Source organism: Anas acuta, chromosome 6, assembly GCF_963932015.1.
Source record: "Anas acuta chromosome 6, bAnaAcu1.1, whole genome shotgun sequence".
Taxonomy (NCBI): domain Eukaryota; kingdom Metazoa; phylum Chordata; class Aves; order Anseriformes; family Anatidae; genus Anas; species Anas acuta.
This window is the reverse complement of record NC_088984.1, coordinates 22,784,991-22,806,405: the sequence shown is the minus strand read 5'-3', so window position 1 is coordinate 22,806,405 and position 21,415 is coordinate 22,784,991. Positions and strand designations below refer to the sequence as shown.

Sequence of the window (21,415 nt, the reverse complement as noted above, 5' to 3'; positions counted from 1 at the left end):
CTAAAATTCCCTGAGATTTTTTGCCTTTTCTTAAATGTCAGATTGGGGCAGTATCTTGCATTTCCCCTGGCTCGGCAGCTCCGGCCAGCCTCAGTGCTGTGGTGCTGGAGAGGCTGCAGGCTGCAGGCACCGAAAGCCTGTCAGCAAGATGCGGGGAAAATCGATTTCATTCCCGTCCTAAAACAATAATCAGACGGCTTGGGCAATGCTCCCAGCCCCTCTGGTTGGGTTTCTCCTCTGAGGTTTATAACTGGACACACACAAGAAAAAAAAAAAAAAAAGCGAAAGCGTTCCCCATTTCCCTCATAAAAACCTCTGCGGAAATGGCCATGGGGACAGACTCAGAAAAATAATCAAACCCACAGAAACCTCCGGGCTCGCCCCTCTCCTTCTCCTGCAGCACCCTGGGGTGGGAGGGAGTCCTGCCCGGCCCCAGCCCTGACCCCGGCCCGCAGCGGCATCGGCACCGCCCGCTCCCCCCCTCCCGTTTGCCCGGGGCCGCGCCTGGACAAGGCCAAAGTCAGCGGCGCTGGAAGGGCAGGGCCCAGCCCGGCCACCTGGGGCGGCCACCGGCGAAGGCCGCTGCGGCTGCGGACCGCGGCCAGGCTCCCCCGGGGCCGGGCGGCTGCGGGAAGGGGGCGGCGGCGGCCCCGCGCCCGGCCCCGGCGGGGAGCGGCGACCCCCCGGCGGGCAACGGGGGCCCCGCTCCGGCCGTGCCGCCGGCCCCCGTCGGGGCCGAGCCGTCGGGGCGGGCGGCGGCGGAGTGGGGCGCGGGGCGCGGGGCCAGTCCCGCAGCCGCGGAGCGGGCGCGCAAATTCCGCGCAGGCCTTGCGCGGGCATCACGTGCCCTCCGTCTGCGGCTGGGCGGGGGGGCGAAGAAGGAATATCTCTCCATATATATGTATATTAAAAGGTTTATTTGGTAACCACTTTCTCCGATCTGTGCTCGAACAGGTTATTCCAAACCACAAAACAAGCAAGCGCCGCATGCTCGCCTTCAGAAGCAGGGAACACATGAAGGGACCAGCCAGGATTTACATAGCTGACGTCTTTACTAGGCATTATTCCTTTATTTTATTTTTTTTTTCTGCAAAATGGTGTTTACATACAGTTAAACGACATCGATTTTAGTTTAGCACCGCTCATTCTCCAGGGAAAGGGAGGGTAAGAAGCAGGAGAAAATCTATATAAAAGGAGAAAGAAAGGTAAAAGCTGATAATACAGGTTTCCGTGCTGGGCTGGCTTGTTTTCTTCATTTTGGCTAAGAACTCAGCATTTGCCAATTTACACAGGGATCCTACGCGCTTGGAGATTTTGGTTTAAATGGTAAAAAAAAAATAATAAAAAAAAATCAAACAAGCACAAAACCAAAATCACACTTTCCGCATTTCAGCCGCGAATATACTCTACTCTAGGGGTGAACACTCCAGGCATAAGTTCATGCAGGACCGGGCGGACTCTGGTCTAGTACATAGAAAGCGCCTGCTCACGCATTACTACTCTTTTCTTTTTCATTCGTCGGTTCTGAAACCAAATTTTAACTTGCTGATCGCTTAAATTCAGTCTGTTTGATAGTTCTTTCCTCTTCTGTCGGTTAATAAACTCATTGAGGAGAAACTCGTTTTCCAATTCAGCAATTTGTTGTTTTGTGTAAGGTTTCCGTTTCTTTCTTGATCTCCCCTGGGTGGGGCACCAAGGCAAACCTACAACAAACACGTCGATAATTTAGTGGATCATGTCTGTGTATTAAAGAGAATATGCAAAAAGCGGCAAGATAACAGGGCAAAACTAGGTCGGTAAAATCTGGCAAAGCACATCTGACAGCACAATTCCTATCTAGCTCCGAGTCAGATTAAGCGATTACCATTCCGAATGGATTACGGGGGGGGGGTTACAAAACAATTACAGGCATCTCTTAGAAAGCACGTATCGCTAGGTCGCCTCTAACTAAAGCGAGATATTTAAGGCATACCATCCTGCACTGAAGGTCGGAGGCATGACTGGACTGCTGCGGGCTGAACTGTCAGGTTCAAGTTGACCGAATTCTTGATGTCCTCCTTTAGGCTGGAAGTGCAGGAGTTCACTTCAAAAAGAGTAGCCGAGCCATGCAAACTTCTCTGCAGGCTCGAGTGGTCATACTTTACGGGCTTTAAGTTGGCTGCGTGAGTAATAGTTGGGTCATTTGCGAAAGATTGCCTCTGCCTGCATCTTTCCTCTTGTTTGGAGGTCGCATCATGGGCGTAATATTTATTGTTTTCTTCCAGGCACTCTTTGTTGCTGTTGGAGTTGATGTTGATTGGAACAGAGCCGGGGAGGTAAGGCTGCGCCGCGCCGCTGAACGCGTGGCTCTGCGGCTGGGCTGCGCACGAACTTGAGCAAGTCCACGGGATCGAGCTTCTGGGGTAGGAAATGGTGGGCAGAGCCGCCAATTGACTGCCATTAGCCCGCAAATTAGGAAAATAAAAGGAATCTGGAGATTGCAAATTCAAGAGAGAACCAACGTAGCCAGATCTGTAGAGACTGCGATCACACATTTCCAACAAAGGACTTCAGCTGTTCTTACAGCAGTATTTAGTTACAACAGGGAATAAGCGGAAAGCCTGAAACGATTGGACGAAACTTTGCAGACAGGTTCTTCAAAGCCGGTAATTTCAGCACCGCCTCCAGCCACCGAGCCACGGCGTCCCCCCCTCTTTTTTTTTTTCCCCTTTTTCCCCCCCTTTTAAAAAGTCTTATGATAACACTCGAAATATGAAAATACCGGACTTGCAAGGGGGAGGGGAAAACATGCTCTCCGCTTCTATAAAAGTGCCTGGGACCGGCTGGCAAAGCTGCAGCGCTAGCGGAAAGATGAGGGGGAACCAAACATTTGCCAAGGCGCAGCGGAGACCCGGGGGCTCCGGGCGCGGCCCCGAGCCGCGCAGCCCCCGCGCACCGGCCACAGCCGCCGTGCGAGAGCCGCGGAGCGCCGGGGACCGGGGCGGGGATGCCCGGTAACCGGGCAGCCGGCGGGCTGCGAGCAGCGAGCCGCGGCTCCTTCCGTCGGGGGCAAGGAGCTGCGGCAGTCCCGGGCACATGCAAGTGCCTGTGCCCCCGAGTACACCTTGTGCGCGGAGCGCGTAGTTTATCCCTTTTATATCCGCGTTTGTTTTAACTGCCGGCAACATGATATGCATCTGCATATGCTTGCAATTAACATCTTAATTGATCGGATATTACCGGGATTGTCATTCTGGTGCACTAATGACTAGTGGTCTCGGAGGTTTTCCTAGCGCGTCTGCCCTTTTTACCTCTTCTACATTTAATCCTCACTCCAAAGCTAGATGAGTTTTCAAGCAACGCTTCTAAAACTGGGGCTCGTTTATTTTTTTAAACAAACAAGAATAACAATATCAGCGACACGGAATTACTAGAGCAGAACGCCGAGGCTATAAATAAATAAATAAAATCTAAAGGCTGCAAGGAAGAAAACACCCGCTCTACTCTGCAGCAGAGTGGACGTGAGTGCTGCGGTGGGCAAAGGAGAGACAGCCTCAGCTCAGTACCTCGCTGCCATCTCATGATTTTTTCTCCCCCAAGAAGAAAATTGCTCTCTACGGTCAGCCGTTGGGGGGGGATATATATAACATAATATATCTCATATTTCTGAGAGCTTAGACAAGAGCCCACTATACCGTTATCCCCCTTATTTTTCTCCTAGCTCCGGAGTACAAACAAAACAGTGTCTGAAAGCATCCTCCCGGGAGGTAGTCCTTGTCCTTTCCGAGCCGTGCGGGGGGCAGGCAGTTCCCTTCCCCGGCGACAAGCCGAGGAGCCGTGCGCTCCCCCCGCGCCGCGTCGTTCCCCGCAGAAGCCGGGGACGCCTCCGGCAGAAGCGGCCGGCCAGAGCCCGGTCGAGGCGCTCGGGACCCGCGGGAGGCCTTGGAGGCCCGGCCGGGCAGTGCTGGCCTCGGCCTCCTCTCCGACTGCATCCCCAGTCCGAGCGAGCAGACCCCCGGTGCCCGGCCTTCGTCACTTTCATTACCTCGCTTAAAAACTCGAACCTAGTTAACAGGTAGGGTTAATTTTCCCCGTTATTGTCCTGTTAATCATAGTTTTAATCTCGGTTTTATTTCTACGCCGAGATCAGAGACGCTGCTCCGCTTGACATTTTCCTAATCAAATTCATCTCTTTGTTTAATGGGAAATTGGGGTAAATTCTGCGGTAATTTCATTGCCCTGAAAGAAATCTTTAAATGATTGCCCTCCTCTAGGCCACACAGGACCACACAAGCATCGCTGGAGGATATTACTGACCACTGCCTTTAATTTTTATTGTTTGAATTATGCCTCGGAAGACAGAAGGAACATTTTGTGTTCAAAGACTGTATTTTTGCCCGCAATAAACACGAGGAATGGATGTGAGTTCCCAGTTACCGGAAAGAAAGGTGACACTTTAAACTAACTTTTATGAGGTTAGAGAAAACAGAGCTTTCAATTAATGCTCATCTGTAATTGCTAATTAATGCTGCGAGAAATATGAAAAGCAAAATCTCGAGTAGCTGGAGACACAGCTGAGGAAAGCCATGTTTACGTTTAAGTCTGTAGGGAAAAGACCTGACAAAAACATCTTGTTTCACGGGAGATTTGCTGCCGCCGCGATGCAGATAGCCTCGGATGGACTTTTGCGATTTTTTTTTTTTTTATTTTTTTATTTTTTCCAGACACAGCCGGCTTCTGGTTTGGAGGGCGGCGTTTTAATGCAGCGGGTGTCCCCCTGTCTGTGTCTGTACAGGAAATATCACTGCTGAGGAACAGAGCGACCCGGAGCTCTGCTTTCACACGCTTCTTTCCGCTCCTTTTTTTCTTTTTTTTTTTTTTTTTTTTTAATAGGCAATGGGATCGGCCTGTGAGCTGACCACACCGTAATCTCGCTGGCGCAGTCCCCCGGCGGAAAGATGCGGGCTGCTCTGCGTGTGACCGCGCAGCCTCCCGTTCCCATCCATCACTCGCAATCACGGCTGCCTCGGCCAGCCGGGGGCTCCCCCGCCTATGCCAGGGGTTGTCCAGGAGATGGCAGGATTGCCTCAAACATGGCTCGGAAATCTCGCTGCCTGACAGCGCCGCGGCTCAATGGCAGCCCCGGCCGCCCCGCAGTGCATCATCAGCGTGCCACCGCGCATCTGCAGCCGACTTTCTCGAGGTGCCTGCCGAAGCCAGGCGCTCTGCCCCGCAGCCGAACCGCCTCGTCCCCTCCTCGCAGCCCCAGCTGGGGGAGGGGGAGGCAGCCCCGGGAACCGACCCCCGCCGCCCCGGCAGCAAGACGAGCGGCGCTGGCCTCGCCATCCTCCCGGCCTCTTTCTCAGTGTTTCCGCACGTTGTTCCAAGAGGAGCAGGCGGCTCCTCTCCATCTGGTAGCGATTTGCCAGCCCGTCCGGGTTTCCTCCTGCCCTGGGAAGGGGGTCTCGGACGTGGCACGGCTGCGCCTGCTGGGAGGCCGGGCAGCGGCCGGGGAGGGAAGGGAGGCACCGGCGGGGCCCAGCCGGGAAAGTCGGCGGGTGAAAACTCCTCGGGATTAATGGGGCCGAAGTATGTGTGCTGGGGGAGGTGCCGGGAGGGAGGAAAATAAGAATTTAGGGAATCTTTCTCCTGCGAAGAAAACAAGGCTGCATCACCACAGCGGGCTCTCAGGCACCGGCGCGACGCGGCCCCGGTCCCGGCTTCCCGGCATCGCACAGAAAGCACCGCTTGTGAAAGAACCGAGTGGGAAATCCTCCGGGTGCGGTCGGGGAAAAGAAACCCCTCAAAAGCCGAGAATGTGCGAGCGGAAGAGAAGGGGGAAGGAAGAGGGCGGAGGCGGCGGAAGATAGCTCCCCGGTGGATGCAGCCGGCTGCCGAGCGGCCGGAGAGCAGCGGCCGTGGAGCTCCGCCGGGAGCACGGCGAGGGCCGGATCCGGCCCCGGGGGGCACAGGAAAGGCGCCGGGCAGCGGCGATCCCCGCACAGGACAGGCAGAGCCAGGCCGAGGGGGGAGAGGAGAGAGGCAGGGGAGAAGCTGCCCCCCGGCTCCTGCCCCGCGTACTTCTCGCCAGCAGCATTTCTTCCTCAAAATTTTTTTTTCCCGGCGAAAAGGCCCACTCGGAACGCCTTTCCCTCCTTCATTGAGACCCTCATCCTTTCCTCCTCTCCTCTCCGAAGGGCCCTAAGTAGATCCCACGCAAGCCTGGAGCTCGCGAAAAGCCCTGCTGCGAAAAGAAGGCGAATTTCGTCCTCTTTTTATATATATCGAAAAGAAATCGTTTTATTAAAGGCGGTTCAGGAACAGTTTGGCAACATCATTAACAGCTGGGAAGTTCAGCCCATATTTCCAACACAAAGTAAAAGCAGACTTAAAGACAAGAAGGGAAATAAAAATGGTTTATGGAGAAACAGTCTTACTGTATGTCTTACCCACATACACTGGTAATCAAAGTGTTTAGAGCAATAGGATATTATAATAAATAATACTAGTTCGGAACACACACATTTTAATAATTAAACGAGGCACATTAACAGAGAGGTACCGCTTCTCTCTCCTAGTAGTTGGCTAGCGTGTCTGCCCACCCTGTGTATATCATAACATGCACACTAGGTTTAAAATAACACAAACTCAGCAAAGTCCTAGCCTTTCGGCCCATATAAATTATGGCATCTTTTGAAACTAATCATTTATTGCTTCTGTCATTAACACCCGTTTAGTTTTGCAAATTAAAAGTTAGCAGTTGAGCTTCACTTCTCCGACCAGGAGGTTTTTTTAAGAGCCGTGGTGGGAGGAAGGCGAAGAGCCCCGTGCTTTTCTGGACACACAGGAGAGAGCAGGCCAGGCGCTTTTCGGGGCAGCCGCGCAGATTTACGCACACCTCTCGGAACCAGCTTCTCCCGGGCCGTGCCGAGCCGTGCCGGACCCCCCGGAGGCGCTCCACTCCGCGGCCGCGGAGCCCCGCGGAGAGCCTCCAACTGCGCGGCTGCGGAGCGCCGAAGCCTCCGGCTGAAAAACGAAAGCGCAGCCCTAAAAAGCTGCGCGCCTCGGGAGGGAGATGGGCCTCAGCCCGGTGCCCCCGAGGAGCTCCCAGCGGGTTCTCCCCCGAAAAAGCCCCTCGAAACCCGACCGCGCACGTTACCGCTCCGCGCGGTGCACAGCTCCCTCCGGCTGCCGGCGTGCTCCGCGGGGGCTGGAAGCAGCTCGGCGCTGCATGGGTCCCGCTGCGGCTTTCTCGTGCTCTCCGACGGATATTTTTGTCCCTCGGCACGTTTTGAAGTTTACGGTAGCAAATCAAAACTGACACTTTTTGGCACTGGCTGTTGTTCAGAGACAAAAATTACAGACAACCCCCCATCCCCCAAGAGTTAAGCATTTAAGAAAGTTATAACTGTAACCGTTCAACGTATTTAAATTCGTTTATACTGGCCTAGAGGGAAGAACAGAAAATATAATTAATAATAATAATATTATTTTTTTTTTTAAAAAAAGAAGAAACAGAACTATAAAGTCAAGGTTTGTCAGCGCTCCCTTCGACCAAGAGAAAAACGCTGACGTTCATGGAAATGGAAAACAATTCACAAAACTTCGCCACCGCTGGAAGGAGAAAAAAAATATTAAATATGTTTTCAAGTCTTTCCAAAAGTCTTTAGCTGGTCGTAAATTGAGTTTATATCCATCATTGTCCGCAACTAATAGATCAAGAAACGTTGTCTTTCAGTTTGGAGACTATTTTCTTATCCTTCACCCTCCTGTTCTGAAACCAAATGGTAACTTGTCTCTCAGACAGGTTTGTGGCTGCGGATATCCTTCGCCTCTTGTCCTTGTTAATGAACTTGTTAATGGCATATTCATTCTCGAGTTCTTTAAGCTGGAGTTTTGTGTACGGCACTCGCTTCTTTCTCCCACGCCGGTAGACACACATATCTGGCTGGTTTAGTGCAACGTCCCCTATTGTAAAAGACATTATGTGAAAAATTAGAATTTTATTACAGGCGTTTAAAGCTTAACTGATACTTGTTGGGCACTGGTTTTCACGGGCAAATAAATAATGCCAGGCTGTTTACAGTTTATTATTATTTACACGGCCACATTATTTGCGCGTTAGTAAAGCACCGAAACCTTGATGGACTGTCATCACTTTTCAGGCATGCATCGCTAGCGAGCATGCAGGACGGCGGGGGCACTGGCTCGGGGGCTGAGAGCAGGTCGGTCCTGGCAATGCACAGACATCCCTTTGGTGTGGGTTTGTTTGCATGTGGTTTGTGCCTGCGTGCCCTCGCTACTCGCAGTCTCTTAAGTGCTCTGGGGCCGGGTCAATCGCCAGCCGGAGAAGCGGAGAAGCGCAAGCCTTCAAGCCATCATCGTCCTGCAAACTGCAAACGTAAATACAAACCGAGGCCCCGTTAGGAGAAGCAGAAGAAGGAGCCCGAGGCCGCCCGGCGCCCGCGGGACGGGGACGCGGGGCCCTGCTGCTAAGTGGCCGGGGGGCGCCGGGTCTGTCCCGCGGGGCGGAAAGCACGGGGGGAGCTTTCCTCGGGGCGGGTGGGGGGCAAGGAAGAAATCCGCCGTCCCCCCTCTCTCTCTCCGCTCTGTGCGTGGCTGTGCGGCGTGTCCAGCTCGCCAGGCCGCTCCTCAGCCCTGTGGGGGGGAGGGGACGGGCGGGCGGAGGAGTGCGGGGGGGTTCGGCTCAGCCCGGTTCTCTCCCTCTCGTACCTGGAAAGGACGATTTCCAAAAGTGTGAGCTCTGTGTCTGATCTTTGGCACAGTAAACCTGACTATTCCAGCCATTAGCCAGAGTCCAGGACTGATAGCCCTCCATTGATATGTATGTTTCGTGTCTCGGTTCCCCAGAGCCAAACGTTGAGACCATGTCTATGTACCCAGGAACGTGCTGGTAGGGGGTTGTATAGCCCTGGTAGAAGGACACTTCCTTCGCCCTGGAGGAGACTTCATTGGCGGGGACACTCGTGCTGGTCAGACTGGAGACGTCCATGTACTTTTCCACGGGAAAGCCGCCAATGGAGGCATGGGGGGGAGACTTCAGGGCGTTCTGCTGGATCCCAACCCCGTGGGACATCCTGCAGCTATAGTATCCATTGCCAAAGTGATACCCATAGCCGAGCGCGGGGGCGGCGGGCGGCGCGCCGGAGCCCGGGCAGTCCTTGGCCGGGGGGTCTGCCCGCGCCGCCGCCCCCGGCCGCTCCCCTCCGCCGCCGTAAGCGAACCCCGAGGCGGCGGCGGCGGCGGCGGCAGCGGCGGCCGCGCGGCCCGTGTGCGCCGCCCCGAAAACGGGCGAGGAGAGAAAATTACGGCACTGCCCGGGGGCGCCGCCGCCGCCGCCTCCGCCGCCGCCTCCCCCGCCGCCGCCGCCGCCGCCGCTGGTGTCGCCGCGCAGTCCGTCCATCTCCCAGCTCGCTGCCTTGCTCATGGCCTTGCACATCGCGGGCGGCGGCGCGGTCCCCGGCCGGGCATGGTGCAAATTGTTATTTGCCTCCAACAGGTTGGATCCTGGCGGTACGTTTATAAAAACGAAGTCCACGTTGGGGGGGGGGGGGCGGGGGTGGGGGCGGCCGGCTCCAGATTAGTTTGCCGCAGCCCGGGGGGCTGCTCATAGGCTGCCGGCGGAGCATGTGACCGGCCCGCCGCCCGCACTGCCCCTTTCGCCGCGCAGCCCCCGGCCCGCACCGACGGCGCCCCCCCGACGCCGCGCTCCCGCCCCGCCGCGGCCCCGGCGCTGGGGAGGGGCCCGGCCGGGCGGGCGGCGGCGGCGATGCCCCTCCGCGCCGGCCTCGCCCCCGCCGCTTTCATCCCCCCGCCCGCCTCCCCGCCGCTTCAAAAGGGCCAGCGGTGGACCCTCGATCCTCTGCTGGCCCTTTCCAAGCCGCGCGCCTCGGGGCTCTCCCCTCCCCGGTTGCCCGCAGCCCGGCGACCCTCGGCGTCCCCTCCCCGCGGCACAGCGAGACGTTCCCGAGCCCATTGTTGCGGCCGAGGTGTGGGGAGAAGCCGCCAGGGCCTCTGCTGCCCATCCTCCGGTCCTCCCTTCTTCTCCCTCTCCTTCCCGGCTTTGTTGTAGGGTCCTACCCGCCTGCCCCACCGAGCTCTCGCCCGTGGCAGACCCTCCCCCCGACCCCTCACCCCTCGTCCCTTTGCTGCCAGCCGGCAGAGCCGCGGGGCGCGGAGCCTGGCGCTCCTTAGCCGTGGCTGCCCGCCTCCTCGCAGCGCCACCCGTGTGGCGGGGAGGCCGCCCGGTCAGGACAGCGGGCCCTAGCGCTGACGGCTGCTCGGGGGTGACTTTCCGACACTGGGGCAAATCCTCCTGCCGTGTCTCGCCGCTGTCCCGCTGAGTCGGGATGGAAGCCGCAGGAGCGCAAGCAGCCGGAAAGGGAGCGCGCTGCGAAGACGAGCCCCGGCCCCCGTGGGCCACGTCCCGCCGCTCTGCGGGCTCTTAACGCGCTCCCTCCCGGGCACAGGAACTACGAGATTCCGAAAAGGAGGCAGCCGGGCCCGTGCTCGCTGGCCTGACGGTGGCTCAGACCCGTCAGAGGCGAGGGGGAGCCGCCGCAGAGCCGCCGCTCGTTGCCGGCACCGCGGCCGCCCCGGGCCCGACCTCCGCAGCCTGCCTGCGGTGGGGCCGAGCGGCGGCAGCCTCCAGGCCCGGGCTTGGTGGAGCTTTGTGGCCGCTGCAGTGACCCCCGGCAGCTTTTGGGAGCGGGGTGAGGAACGAAAGGGGCCGGCAGTCACAGCAATAACCGGATGGCAAGCACAAGTTCACGTTCATTAGCTCTACCCACTTGTAATTGCTGTTAATCTTTCGTAATCAGCCAAGAAGGCGAAGAAGCGAGCCAGGCGTGATTACGTGTCTCGCTCAGATTTACGCCGAGGCAGCATTCACTCTCAGGACACGAAGCCCCACGTAATTAGGAGGAAAGTTTGTGGAGGCACAAGTTTCTCATCCTTTTATGTCCCTGCACACAGCTTTCTAGTGAAACCATTGCTAAGACAGTGAAGTCCCCAGGAACGATGGACTTTGTTTCTCTGGACATCTTTCCAGTTGCATTCCCATCTCCCGTTGTGTTTCCTCTTGCGACGAAATTTTCTCTCCCTTCACATTTTTCATCAGGCCACCGAAAGAAAAAAACTCATAAAGCTCAATGTTTGGGGTCCGTTTGAGCTCTCTGACATCAAAGCAAACCCCGGTGCCGCCGCACGGACGCCCGGGGAGGACGGCAGCCCCGCCGAGCCCCCTGCTCCAGCGAGACCCCCTCGGTGGCCGGAGGAGCGGGGCCTTTGGGCGGGTTTATGACCAAGAAGTCATTAATGAGCCTTTTTGTGCGGGGTGTAGAAAACAGCACTGCCCTACGCACAACAAAAATAATGAGCCCGGCAGCCGAGGTCGGAGCCTTGAGAGCATCCACGGTGTCCGCGGGGCAGGGCGCGCCCCGCATCCCGGGGGCCGTGCGGCGGCCTCGGCCCGGGCTGCCCGCGGAGGCCGGACTTCCCCCGGCCTCGTTGCGGGACGGCCTCCCTCTGCCTCCCGGGGGCTCCGCGGGTGCCCAGTTCCACTCACACGCTGCACAGGAAACTGCGTAACACCCAAGCTGGGCAGCATCCCTACAGAAAGCGCTGTGCTCTCCTCCCGAAAGAAAAACACGATTTTTTCCCCCCTGAAATTATATCATTTCCTCTAATACATTTGCTAGGATCTAACAGAGTTACGAATCCACGCAAGCTTTTAGCACTGAATTTTAGTATTTGTTGTCTGTTCTTCCCCTATTGTTTCCCAGGGAAAAAAAAAAAAAAAAGACTCATTTTTTATCACCTTCCTTACTAGGATTTGCCGTTGGTAACTGTAACTTTAGAAGTCACTTCTCTTGCGCACGTTTGCTGCAGAACAATGTACATTTATACATTTACGCATAGCTGTCCAGGGAAACGGAGGATGCAAACGAAGAGAAAACTATCCATTTATATTTTCGACAAACTTGCCCCCATACTCACGGCTTTCCGTTGTTATCTTTTAACTTTTAATGGCTATAGAGGCGATCGTTTATTTTTTCCTAGTATTAAAAAAAAAAAAAGTAATAATAATTAAGTGCCAGTTGCGATAAATAAAAGATTTAACAGCAAGCAGGGGGAAAATTGTCAAACTATTTTTTCCCCTCCAAATCCGTGCCACATAGTCCCATCTCTTTATTTATTTCTGCTTTTAAAAAGTCCATTCCGAGGGTTAAAAAGTTGTCTTGGGACCCCCTGAGCACCGGCGGGTGCTGAACTTGAGCCTTGGGGTCACGACCGGCGCTGGCCGCCCTCCGATTCCTCCCTGTTCTCGGAGGCAGCACCGGGGGGACCCCGGCCTGGGACGAGCTCCTCGACCCGCCGCAGCTGCGGCTGAAGGGAACAACCAGCCGAGTGTCTTTCCGACCGCAGTAACACTTCAGCGTTTAAATTAAAATCTGTGCTCTCGCAGGGCCGGCCGTAGCGGACATCCCGCAACCATTAACCCCACAGAGCCGGAGTGTCGCAGCCCAGGGGCCGCGCCACTCGGGGACGCACTGGGGTCGCCTCCTCCTCTGCCGTCTCCCCGAGGGACAGGGGAGGGCAGTGGGGCCCCCGGCCGAGCCCCCCGACACCGCCCGCTCGGAGCGGCGGGGCTCGGCGGCCTCCGGCGGAGCCGGGCGCAGGCAGCGCTACCGCGCAGCTCCGCGCAGCGCCGCGCAGCGCCGCCAGGTGGCGCCGCTGCCCCTGCCGCCGCCCGCCGCGGGTGCTGCGCGGGGCGCTCCGCTCCGCCGGGCCCACGGGGCAGCCCCAGCGCCGCCGACTGCTCGGACCCCCCAGCTCTAAAAAGCCCAGAGCGGCCACATCTCCGCCGTCCCCATCACCCCCCGAGCCCGGCACCCGGGGGGTTGGCCCCGGAGGCGCTGCGCGGCCGTGGATGTCCCGGCGGAGCTGCGCGCAGCCCCGGGGCTCGGCTGGCAGCCTGCCCCGCCGAGCAGGAGGCAGCAGCTTGCCCTGTCCAGCTTCCCGAGCACCCTGTGACTGGCTAAAAACTGACCGAGATGCTGTTCGGTTGCCTTAATACAAACTGCGTTTCAATTAAGTTGTAATTTTTTTTTTTCCGGCTAACGTTTAATAAAAGAGGACTGAAAATATTCTTTGATGCCTCGAGGAATAACTTTCAAGGTAAAAAGAAAAAGAAGTTTGGCCATAGGCCTGCGCAGCTCTTTAAACTTATAAGAACAACTGAGTAAACAGCGTCTAAAAAAACTTTGCATATTTCGGCAGTCTCTGTAACTTCCTCCCCGTTTGCCCACTAATGTCACTGTGATGCCGGAGGTCCTCTAGGTTGAGCGGCTGGTTTTGACGGACTATATACATACGACGAAAGATTTTTCGGTTGTGCCATTGTTTGGGGAAAAAAAATATCCACAAACAAAACCAAACAAGAAAAACACTGATAAACATTGATTCAGTAAATACATCTGGTATGCTGGGAATATAAATATCGGATGACTAGTTTATTAGTGGCTTGAAGGTTTAACTGATTAACTGCACGGGGGAACGTTTTTCTTGCCCAGCATCTTAGTGGAAGATTATTAAGGTCCTTTATGGCATGCTATTTCCCTTGCATAGGAATGCAGCTACGACTTGAGATACTTCGTACGTAAACTAAGGAATCAGAATTATTTAAAAGGTGCAAAACACAAACCAACACTAATAAAGATCACTCACAGCCGCACTTGCGTGTAGCCTGCTCTTCTCACACCGGGACCTTTCAGACAGCCTGCCCCCAAGCAGCATAGCACTAAAGGCGTGTCCCGTCCCCCCCCCCATGCCGCGGTGACCCCCCGGAGCCCCGGGTCGTGCCTCACTGGGCTGCGCGCCCCCGCCACCGCGCCGGGGATGTGGCTGCGCCTTCCGAGAGGCCGGGGGAAGATGCTCGCCCTGCTACAGCGTTTAAGAAAACAGACGAGGGCGCCAAACGACAGCAATAAACCCCGCCGCAGGCTTCCGCTCCGCCGGCGCGGCCGGGCCGCCGGGGCCTCGGGCAGCTGCGGGGGGAGCGGGGGCTCCGGCACCCCGGTACCGGCGGCTCCGCCCGCCCCGGTTCGCGGCTCCCCGACACCGGTGCGGTGTGACGGCGGTGGATGGCAGCCGGGGCGGGGGGTAGCCGCGGGGACACCCCCGTGCCCGCCGGCAGGGCCGGCAGAGCAGTGTCGGGGTCCCGGTGCCCTGTGCGGGGGCTGCCCGGTGCCCCGCCGCCCCGGCCCCCACCGCCGCCGCGCCCGCGGGCAAGGAAAAGTTGATATTTACTTTTGTCTGGTTTTGGAGCTGTAAAACGCAGGACACCACACTGCAGTCTAAATTCACATTTCAAAGGGCTGACATAAAACGCTCATTAATGGAAGGCTGGATTTTGCAAACAACGCCTAGAATGTTTCCTAAATATTTCGTGGAATGTTTAGGGAGACTTTAACACGTTATTAAAAAAAAAAAATCTGACAAGTATCCCATTTTCGAGCTATGAATCATGCGCAAGAGCACAAGAACTTAGGAGATGTGTGTGACTAACATTAGCGGGAACAGCTCTCCTCGAAAAAAAATCGACCCCGCTTTTAATCACAGGAAACGTTGGGGTGTTTCTCCGGGCGATCAAAACTCTCGGGTTCTCAGGGTCTAAATACTAGATGATGTGGGTGAAAAAAAATCACGGCGAGAATAAAGGCTGGGCAGCTACTGAAGAGCACTCCAGAGATGCTAACGACAAAGGATTTATCTTCGTTTAAATGGTTGCCATCAGCGTCATTATTACTAGCAAAGTTATCACTGAAGGGAGACTTTCCGACTGTCACGTCTGCCGAGCGTGGTAGCCCGTGTCCCCTGCAGCGCCCAGACGCTGCACTCCACATCACCCGGAAAAGAGCGGAGGGATGAGCTAACCGAGCCACAGGTAACTTTGGAGACAGGGGGTTGGAGGTGATATCCCGGCTGCTTCCATGCCTGCAGACAATAAAGCCGCGTATCGCCTATTTCTATCACTTCTGATAATAATACTTTTAAGTGGGGAGACTTTATTGGCGGTGGGGAGGGAAGAAGGAAAGGGATGGAGAGAGAAACCTGCCGCCAGGATGAGATGGCACGACGGCGGGGTGTTTTAAATCACGGACGCATTTAATGCCCTTCGGTTCTTCTCCCCGCTAGAAGAGCGTACGAGAGAGAGCATTGTCCCAGAAGGGGAGAAAAATCGCAGGCTAGCTTCGTAGAGAAACGAGATTTCAGAAAGTAGAAAGGAGATCGTGTTTAAGGTCGCAACGAATGAAAGATATTAGAAACCAGGAATTCTAATTCCTATTTCAATTTCCAGGCGACTGCTGTAGGTCCGCTTGAACCGGCGTGTGCCGGCAGCAGCGGGCTTATAAAGTCTGAGTGTAGGGTTCGCGAGTGTGAGGGATGCGCGGGGGTGCTGGAGTAATTCCTAAATAAAAGTACTAATGTAGTCGGAAAAATGGGAGGGAAGAGTAAATAGATGTCAGCGGCAGGGGATTCTCGGTCCGTCGCTCCTCTCCCAACGTTTCCTCGCGTTGCGATCTAAAATCCGCCGTAGAGATAATAATAAAGAAAAGCGTTATCTAATATTTAGCATGTAGTTCTGTCCGAGGACAAATGAGAAAGAAGCTGCATCATTAGGACCTAAAAGGCAACAAAACAAAAATCAGAGCATAATGATGCACCTAAATGAAGGGGGAAATGTTGCACAGCTCATTTTATTAATCAGACTGTCAATTTCACCCCAGAGGCCAAACCCCAGAGCAATTCAAGCAAGATCTGATCAAGCTAAGGACAAGAGCTTTACTCCTCACTTCTTGTCTTTCTTTCTTTCCACCTGGATATATTTGTCTGCTCAGAAGCCGCCTTCATTATCCACTGACAGGAGCTTGTATTTATTTGCTTATAAACCTGTTACAATAAATGATTATTCGAACAGCGTCATTCGTACCTTAATGACGAGCACTACTTTTTGATGAATGACATTTCGGGCTAGAAAGGATGTATGGGTCATTTTGACCAGTCATTCCCTCGCTTTGGCATCCCACAATTTTTACGCCTCCCTCAAAAAGAGATAATAATATTTAGAGACACTTGCCGGGCTGAATGTGAATTAGCCCCTGCTGCAGCTCATCATTAGTACAGGACCAGCCCTGCAACTTTGACATTTTTTATAAAGCTGAGATGATGGAAAGAATAAGAAAAGAGATGATCCTGATGGAGAGAGGGCTGCACAGCCCTACAGCTGGCAAAAGGCTCTCGAATTTGTCAGACTCAGCTGGAAATGCGGTGCTGGAGGCCCTTGAAAATTCTCAGCACAGTGGTCGCCTCAGCCCGAGACTAACTTCCGCCTCCCTGCACAGCGCGATAGGGGACATCTCCGCCAAAGGCAAATTCGAAATAGACACTTTATTCAATCTTCAGCACCCGAGCAGCGAAAGCGCCGTCTCGTCCGAAATCCCGCCGTCGGAAAGCAGGAAGAAAATCAGCCTTTATTCGGAAGTTGCTCAAGAGGCAGATATGAACAGTGATGTGGAGGTGGGCTGCTCCGCACTCCGCTCCCCGGCCAGCCTGACTTCCTCCCAGCTGAAGGAAAACAGTAACAAAGGTAACTCTTCGTTTCTCATCTCCATCTAAGCCCTGCGCTTTGCCAACCGGGTTTTAAAAGCCAAGCGAACCCCATCGACACCGCCAAAGTTGCTCGCCTCTGCAAACGGCGCTCTCTCTTCTGCCGAGACAGAGCTGGAGGCTGTAAAATATTATTGTGATTGCTGCGCTATCCCGATAGCCGGGACACTGCCCGGGCAGCTCCTCTGCGGGTGCGTGCGTGTGTGTGCGTGCCCAGATTCATCGGTATGTAGCTAGATATCCAGAATAGCTGTGGGCACGAACATCCACCCACCTGGATTTAGGGGAACCTTTCTCCTTATTTTTTCTCGCGCTCTTGGAGCCCTCTGCGTCCCTCAAGCCGTGTATATGTGTGTGTGTATACATACATACATAGATTAAATTAGAGAGAGAGGTAGAAGGGCGAGGAAACTGTCCATATTTGTCTGCGTTTGTCCTTCTCTGTTTATATGCAACGTGTCATCCCGTGTCCATTTAAGAGTAATTGGGCATTGTTCACTTTTACTCTGTTTATAACAGAGGAGCTGGAACAGCCCTGTCTCGTTCCTGCTTTGCGGGGCATAGTGATGGACGATGGCTGTTATTATCGCTGTAACTGGGGAGGGGGGGCGGGAGCCAGGTGAGCGGTGGATTTCCTAGGGGCCACAGTGCATGCCTTTTCCCCCAAATGTGCCAAAGAAAGGAAGGGATCCTCGACGGAAAGCGCGAGAGAAATTGGCGCTAGGGCTGCTTAGACTCGGTTCGTCTCAAACGAAACCGAACCCTTCCAAGAGCGAAAGGCGAGAGGAGAGCCCAGGGTTCCCGGCAGCCCGGCCGAGTCCCTGCACACCCTACCCGGGGCTCGGCGGCTTCGGGCGCTGCCGCTTTGTAGCCACACGAACTCCCGGTTTGCCCGCACTAAGGCGGCTCTGTGACAAAAAATAATAATAATTAAAAAAAAGAAAGAAAGAAAGAAAAAAAGACTAAAAAATACCCCCCCCTAAAAAAAGAAAAAAAAAAAAAAGGAAGGAAGCAAGGAAAAAGCCCACCCCAGACCCAAGCGTATCGATCCTATGAAGGGCAGCAATTTGTCCGGGTGACAGCTCGCGGGGAGGCCGGGCGGGCCGGGGCTGCCCCCGGCCGCTCTGACGGTGCGCTCGCCCCGCAGGCTACGCGGAGAGCAGCCCCGCGCCCAGCGCCCCCGCCGCCGCCGCCGCCACCCCCGCCGCCGGCCTGGGCAGCCTGCACAGCACCAGCGCGCTGGGCGGCTCGGCGGCGGGGGCCGACCAGGTGCGGAGGTACCGAACCGCCTTCACCCGCGAGCAGATCGCCCGCCTGGAGAAGGAGTTTTACCGGGAGAACTACGTGTCGCGGCCGCGGCGCTGCGAGCTGGCTGCCGCCCTCAACCTCCCCGAGACCACCATCAAGGTACGGCGCGCCCCGCTCCTCAAACTTGCCGCTTGCCTTGCCTTTATTTTTAGTTTCCTCGGCGGATTTTATTGAGCTAGCGCGTTTCCTAAGGAGGAGAGGGGAGAGAAAATAAACGCAGCTGGTACCCGGGGCGGGGAGGGGGGGAGAGGCAGAGGGACGAGCGCGTCAGTACCGGAGGTCACGGTCCTCCGTGGAGGGGGAGGGGAGGGCTCGGAGGGAAAACGTTTGCTGCGGATCGAAGGGATCCTCCCCGGGCACAGGCTCAGCCGGCTGCTGCGGGCGGGCGAGGGACGGAGGCGTCGGTGCCCGCCGGTGCCTCGGACGGGGAGGCCGGGAGCGGGCCGCGGGCCGGGGGCTGCGGGCTGGGGGCTGCGGGCTGTGGAGCGGAGCTGAGGCCGCGCTGTGCTTGTGTCCCCGCCAGGTGTGGTTCCAGAACCGGCGCATGAAGGACAAGCGGCAGCGCCTGGCCATGTCGTGGCCCCACCCGGCCGACCCCAGCTTCTACACCTACATGATGACCCACGCGGCCGCCACGGGCAGCCTGCCCTACCCCTTCCACTCGCACGTCCCGCTCCACTACTACCCGCACGTCGGGGTCACCGCCGCCGCTGCCGCTGCCGCCGCCTCGGGCGCCGCCGCCGCGCCCTTCGCCACCTCCATCCGCCCGCTGGACACCTTCCGCGCCCTCTCGCACCCCTACTCGCGCCCGGAGCTGCTCTGCAGCTTCCGACACCCCGGCCTCTACCAGGCGCCGGCCGCCGCCGCCGCCGGCCTCAACAGCAGCGCGGCCGCCTCGGCGGCGGCGGCGGCGGCGGCAGCTGCGGCGGCGGCGGCGGGGTCGGGGCCGCCGGGGGGCTCGGCGCCCTGCTCCTGCCTCAGCTGCCACAGCAGCCAGACGGCGGCGGCGGCGGCGGCGGCAGCCTCGGCGCTGGGCTCGCGGGGCGCCGCCGCCGCCGACTTCCCGTGCACCGCGGCCGCGCAGCGCTCCGAGAGCGGCTTCCTGCCCTACTCGGCCGCCGTGCTCAGCAAGGCCGCCGTCGCCTCGCCGGACCAGCGGGAGGAGGCGCCGCTCACCAGATAACTACCCCGGCCCGCGCCCGGGGCAGGGGGCGTTTTGTAGGGGGGCGGGAGGGCGGCGGCGGCGGCTCGGGGCCGGGGGGCGCCCCGGGCCCGGCCGCCGGTCCCCCCGGCGTGGCTGGCGCTGACCGCCCCGTCGCGGCGGGGAGCGGGGCCCGGCGGAGAGGGCGCTCCGCGTCCCTGCGCCCCCGCGGAGGCGCCCCCGACGAGGCGCCCCCGAGGTGCGCGGAGCGGCCCCGCGCCGCCCGACGGCCGGCCTGGTGGGGCCGCGGGCCGCCGGGGGAGGGGGCCGGCCCGAGGGAAGGTGTTTGTGTTCCTTTCTTACATTCTTTCCCCCACTTTTTATTATTATTATTATTATTATTTCGGTTTGAGTTGGAATAAATGGGAAATGTCTCGCGTATTTTACGCACGGAAAGCGGTAGCTAATGAGGCTGCTGCGACGGGCCAGTAACGGGAAGGGAGGTGGGAGATTGACAGCATTGGGAGAGGCATTTTTTAAGCTCGTGCTTTCCAGCTACCATAGCCCACGCAATCTGGGAAATACTTGAATCTCTCTAGGTGTAGGATGTTGTCCTGAAGCATTTACCTTACAGACACTTTGCTAAATTTGATTTTTTTCTCTTAGCGTGTTTCTCTTCTTTCGGTAAAACGGCTCTCGGATTTATTTCTCACACATCTCTGTCGCGCCTTTGCCTCTGAAAAGCCACCGCTGGGTAACTGAGACCTGCTATACCAAACCACTGCTACTGGAGGGACTTCCTTGAACTTGAAGAAAGGCACATCAAAAACCACCAGTGTTACTGCCATGTCAATTTTGATGCTAATAATGTGCAGATTATGACGAAAATTGCCAATCATGTTCTCTGATGGACCTCCTTTGAATGTGGAATTGGAAAAAAGTTCCCCGCACAGAGACCTGCTGTCAAGTACTAACAACCCGCTAAGGGAAGTCATTAGAAGAGACAGATAAGAGACTTGGTACATAAAACATTGTTCTTGGTGCATAGAATGTATGTTATTTAATGTTATATCTGTTACCTGAAGTGATTTCGCACAAGAAAGCCACTTTCTTATCATCTCAATTGCCAATTTTCATTTTGGTAACTTGGACGCCCCGGGTAGACTTTTCTCTGTTAAGTTGATATTCTACCAATGTGAAGAGCCTCATTAAATCAAACCCAGATATTTCCATAATGCTCCCTACAGAGCCACTTCACTCTTCACATAATGAGATTTTTCTGAAGAGTTGAAGCCCTCATCTAACTTGCTATTGCTTGTTTAGGCCCTGTGTGAATGTGAACACACACACACACACGTACGCTCTCTCTCTCACACACACAAAAGTCTATTATATATTTCGAAAAAGTGTCCTGAAATACTTCTATTTTTAAGACACTGGATTTTTTTTTTCATATTCTAATAATGAACTTTCAGGAAACGATTTTAAAGGCTATGCTGTTTTGTTCAGTGAACATAAATCGTAGAGTTTTTTTTTTTTTTTTTTTTGTCAAACGGGACAGATTTCTTGGGCAGGGGTAGGGAAGGGCTAAGTAAGAAAAATCCCAAGGCTTCTGGAGCAGATTTCTGACAAGATGTGTACATTTACGGTTTAGAGAACTTTAAAGTGCGCTAGAAGATACCTAACCCATCAATCTCTCATTTTGTAAAGAACAAATAGCAAGACTACTTATGTAAAAATATTGATTATACCAGCTGTTGTTCACTGAGTTTACATTTAAATTTTTTATTAATATATAATTTAAGGCTAAAGAAACTAGACCAAAACGTAGCACTCTTTTACCAGCTTAACCTTTTCGATTGTTGGAATCATTTGTTATGATCGCGCAAGTATTGGATGTATATACGACGATTTTGGCAATAATGTTTACATTTTTCCAAAATATATATATATGTCTATGAAATGATCGATGAGGACGCTGGTTGGTAAAATTAACATAAATTCGTTTTATGTTAGGTCCGTTGGACCTGGTTATTATATGAAACTGTAAATAAAGTCTTTGTGCTTTAAATATTGCTGGCTGTACGAACTCACTGTAAAATATTTTACAAATGTGCAATAATTATAAAGCTTTGTATATTACGTTATTTATTGTGTTTGGTCATGTAAAATAAATGTTATTTAAATCAAAGCGAGGTTATTTGTTTAAGAGGCTGCAAAACATTGCGTACTGATGTTTGTTTTTAAATATGGCATCCAGGGTTATGAGAACTTCTTAAAACAACATATTTAAAT

The 21,415-nt window shown here is 55.2% G+C and overlaps 3 protein-coding genes and 1 long non-coding RNA gene across 4 annotated transcripts; 1 reads left to right on the top strand and 3 right to left on the bottom strand.

Moving 5' to 3' along the window:
* Nucleotides 1-926: 926 nt before the first annotated feature.
* HOXD12 (homeobox D12) lies at nucleotides 927-3,322 on the bottom strand. The gene is made up of 2 exons (XM_068685753.1): nucleotides 1,973-3,322; nucleotides 927-1,703 (listed from the first exon to the last, which is right to left on the bottom strand). Exons 1-2 carry the CDS (start codon nucleotides 2,532-2,534, stop codon nucleotides 1,465-1,467), a joined length of 801 nt encoding a protein of 266 aa, XP_068541854.1. The 5' UTR covers nucleotides 2,535-3,322; the 3' UTR covers nucleotides 927-1,464.
* Nucleotides 3,323-6,324: 3,002 nt separating this feature from the next.
* HOXD13 (homeobox D13) lies at nucleotides 6,325-11,081 on the bottom strand. Its single transcript, XM_068685752.1, has 2 exons — nucleotides 8,713-11,081; nucleotides 6,325-7,947 (listed from the first exon to the last, which is right to left on the bottom strand). The coding sequence occupies exons 1-2, from the start codon at nucleotides 9,437-9,439 to the stop codon at nucleotides 7,697-7,699; spliced, it is 978 nt and encodes a 325-aa protein (XP_068541853.1). The 5' UTR covers nucleotides 9,440-11,081; the 3' UTR covers nucleotides 6,325-7,696.
* A 3,260-nt stretch (nucleotides 11,082-14,341) lies between these two features.
* On the top strand, nucleotides 14,342-20,978 carry EVX2 (even-skipped homeobox 2). Its single transcript, XM_068685751.1, has 3 exons — nucleotides 14,342-16,651; nucleotides 17,819-18,078; nucleotides 18,503-20,978. Exons 1-3 carry the CDS (start codon nucleotides 16,228-16,230, stop codon nucleotides 19,160-19,162), a joined length of 1,344 nt encoding a protein of 447 aa, XP_068541852.1. The 5' UTR covers nucleotides 14,342-16,227; the 3' UTR covers nucleotides 19,163-20,978.
* LOC137858282 (uncharacterized) lies at nucleotides 16,722-18,394 on the bottom strand. Its single transcript, XR_011097620.1, has 3 exons — nucleotides 18,254-18,394; nucleotides 18,004-18,166; nucleotides 16,722-16,792 (listed from the first exon to the last, which is right to left on the bottom strand). It is a non-coding gene; the product is annotated as an uncharacterized lncRNA (long non-coding RNA).
* Nucleotides 20,979-21,415: the final 437 nt, after the last annotated feature.

What these genes read in the sequence shown, in the direction of transcription:
- HOXD12 (XM_068685753.1), bottom strand. Translation starts at nt 2,534, where the DNA reads ATGTGTGATCGCAGTCTCTACAGATCTGGCTACGTTGGTTCTCTCTTG. An exon ending in CCGACCTTCAGTGCAGGATG is followed by an intron (nt 1,704 to 1,972) that starts GTATGCCTTAAA and finishes TGTTTGTTGTAG; the next exon opens with GTTTGCCTTGGTGCCCCACC.
- HOXD13 (XM_068685752.1), bottom strand. Translation starts at nt 9,439, where the DNA reads ATGTGCAAGGCCATGAGCAAGGCAGCGAGCTGGGAGATGGACGGACTG. An exon ending in TTGGAAATCGTCCTTTCCAG is followed by an intron (nt 7,948 to 8,712) that starts GTACGAGAGGGA and finishes CTTTTACAATAG; the next exon opens with GGGACGTTGCACTAAACCAG.
- EVX2 (XM_068685751.1), top strand. Translation starts at nt 16,228, where the DNA reads ATGATGGAAAGAATAAGAAAAGAGATGATCCTGATGGAGAGAGGGCTG. An exon ending in GAAGGAAAACAGTAACAAAG is followed by an intron (nt 16,652 to 17,818) that starts GTAACTCTTCGT and finishes CTCGCCCCGCAG; the next exon opens with GCTACGCGGAGAGCAGCCCC. An exon ending in TCCCCGAGACCACCATCAAG is followed by an intron (nt 18,079 to 18,502) that starts GTACGGCGCGCC and finishes TGTCCCCGCCAG; the next exon opens with GTGTGGTTCCAGAACCGGCG.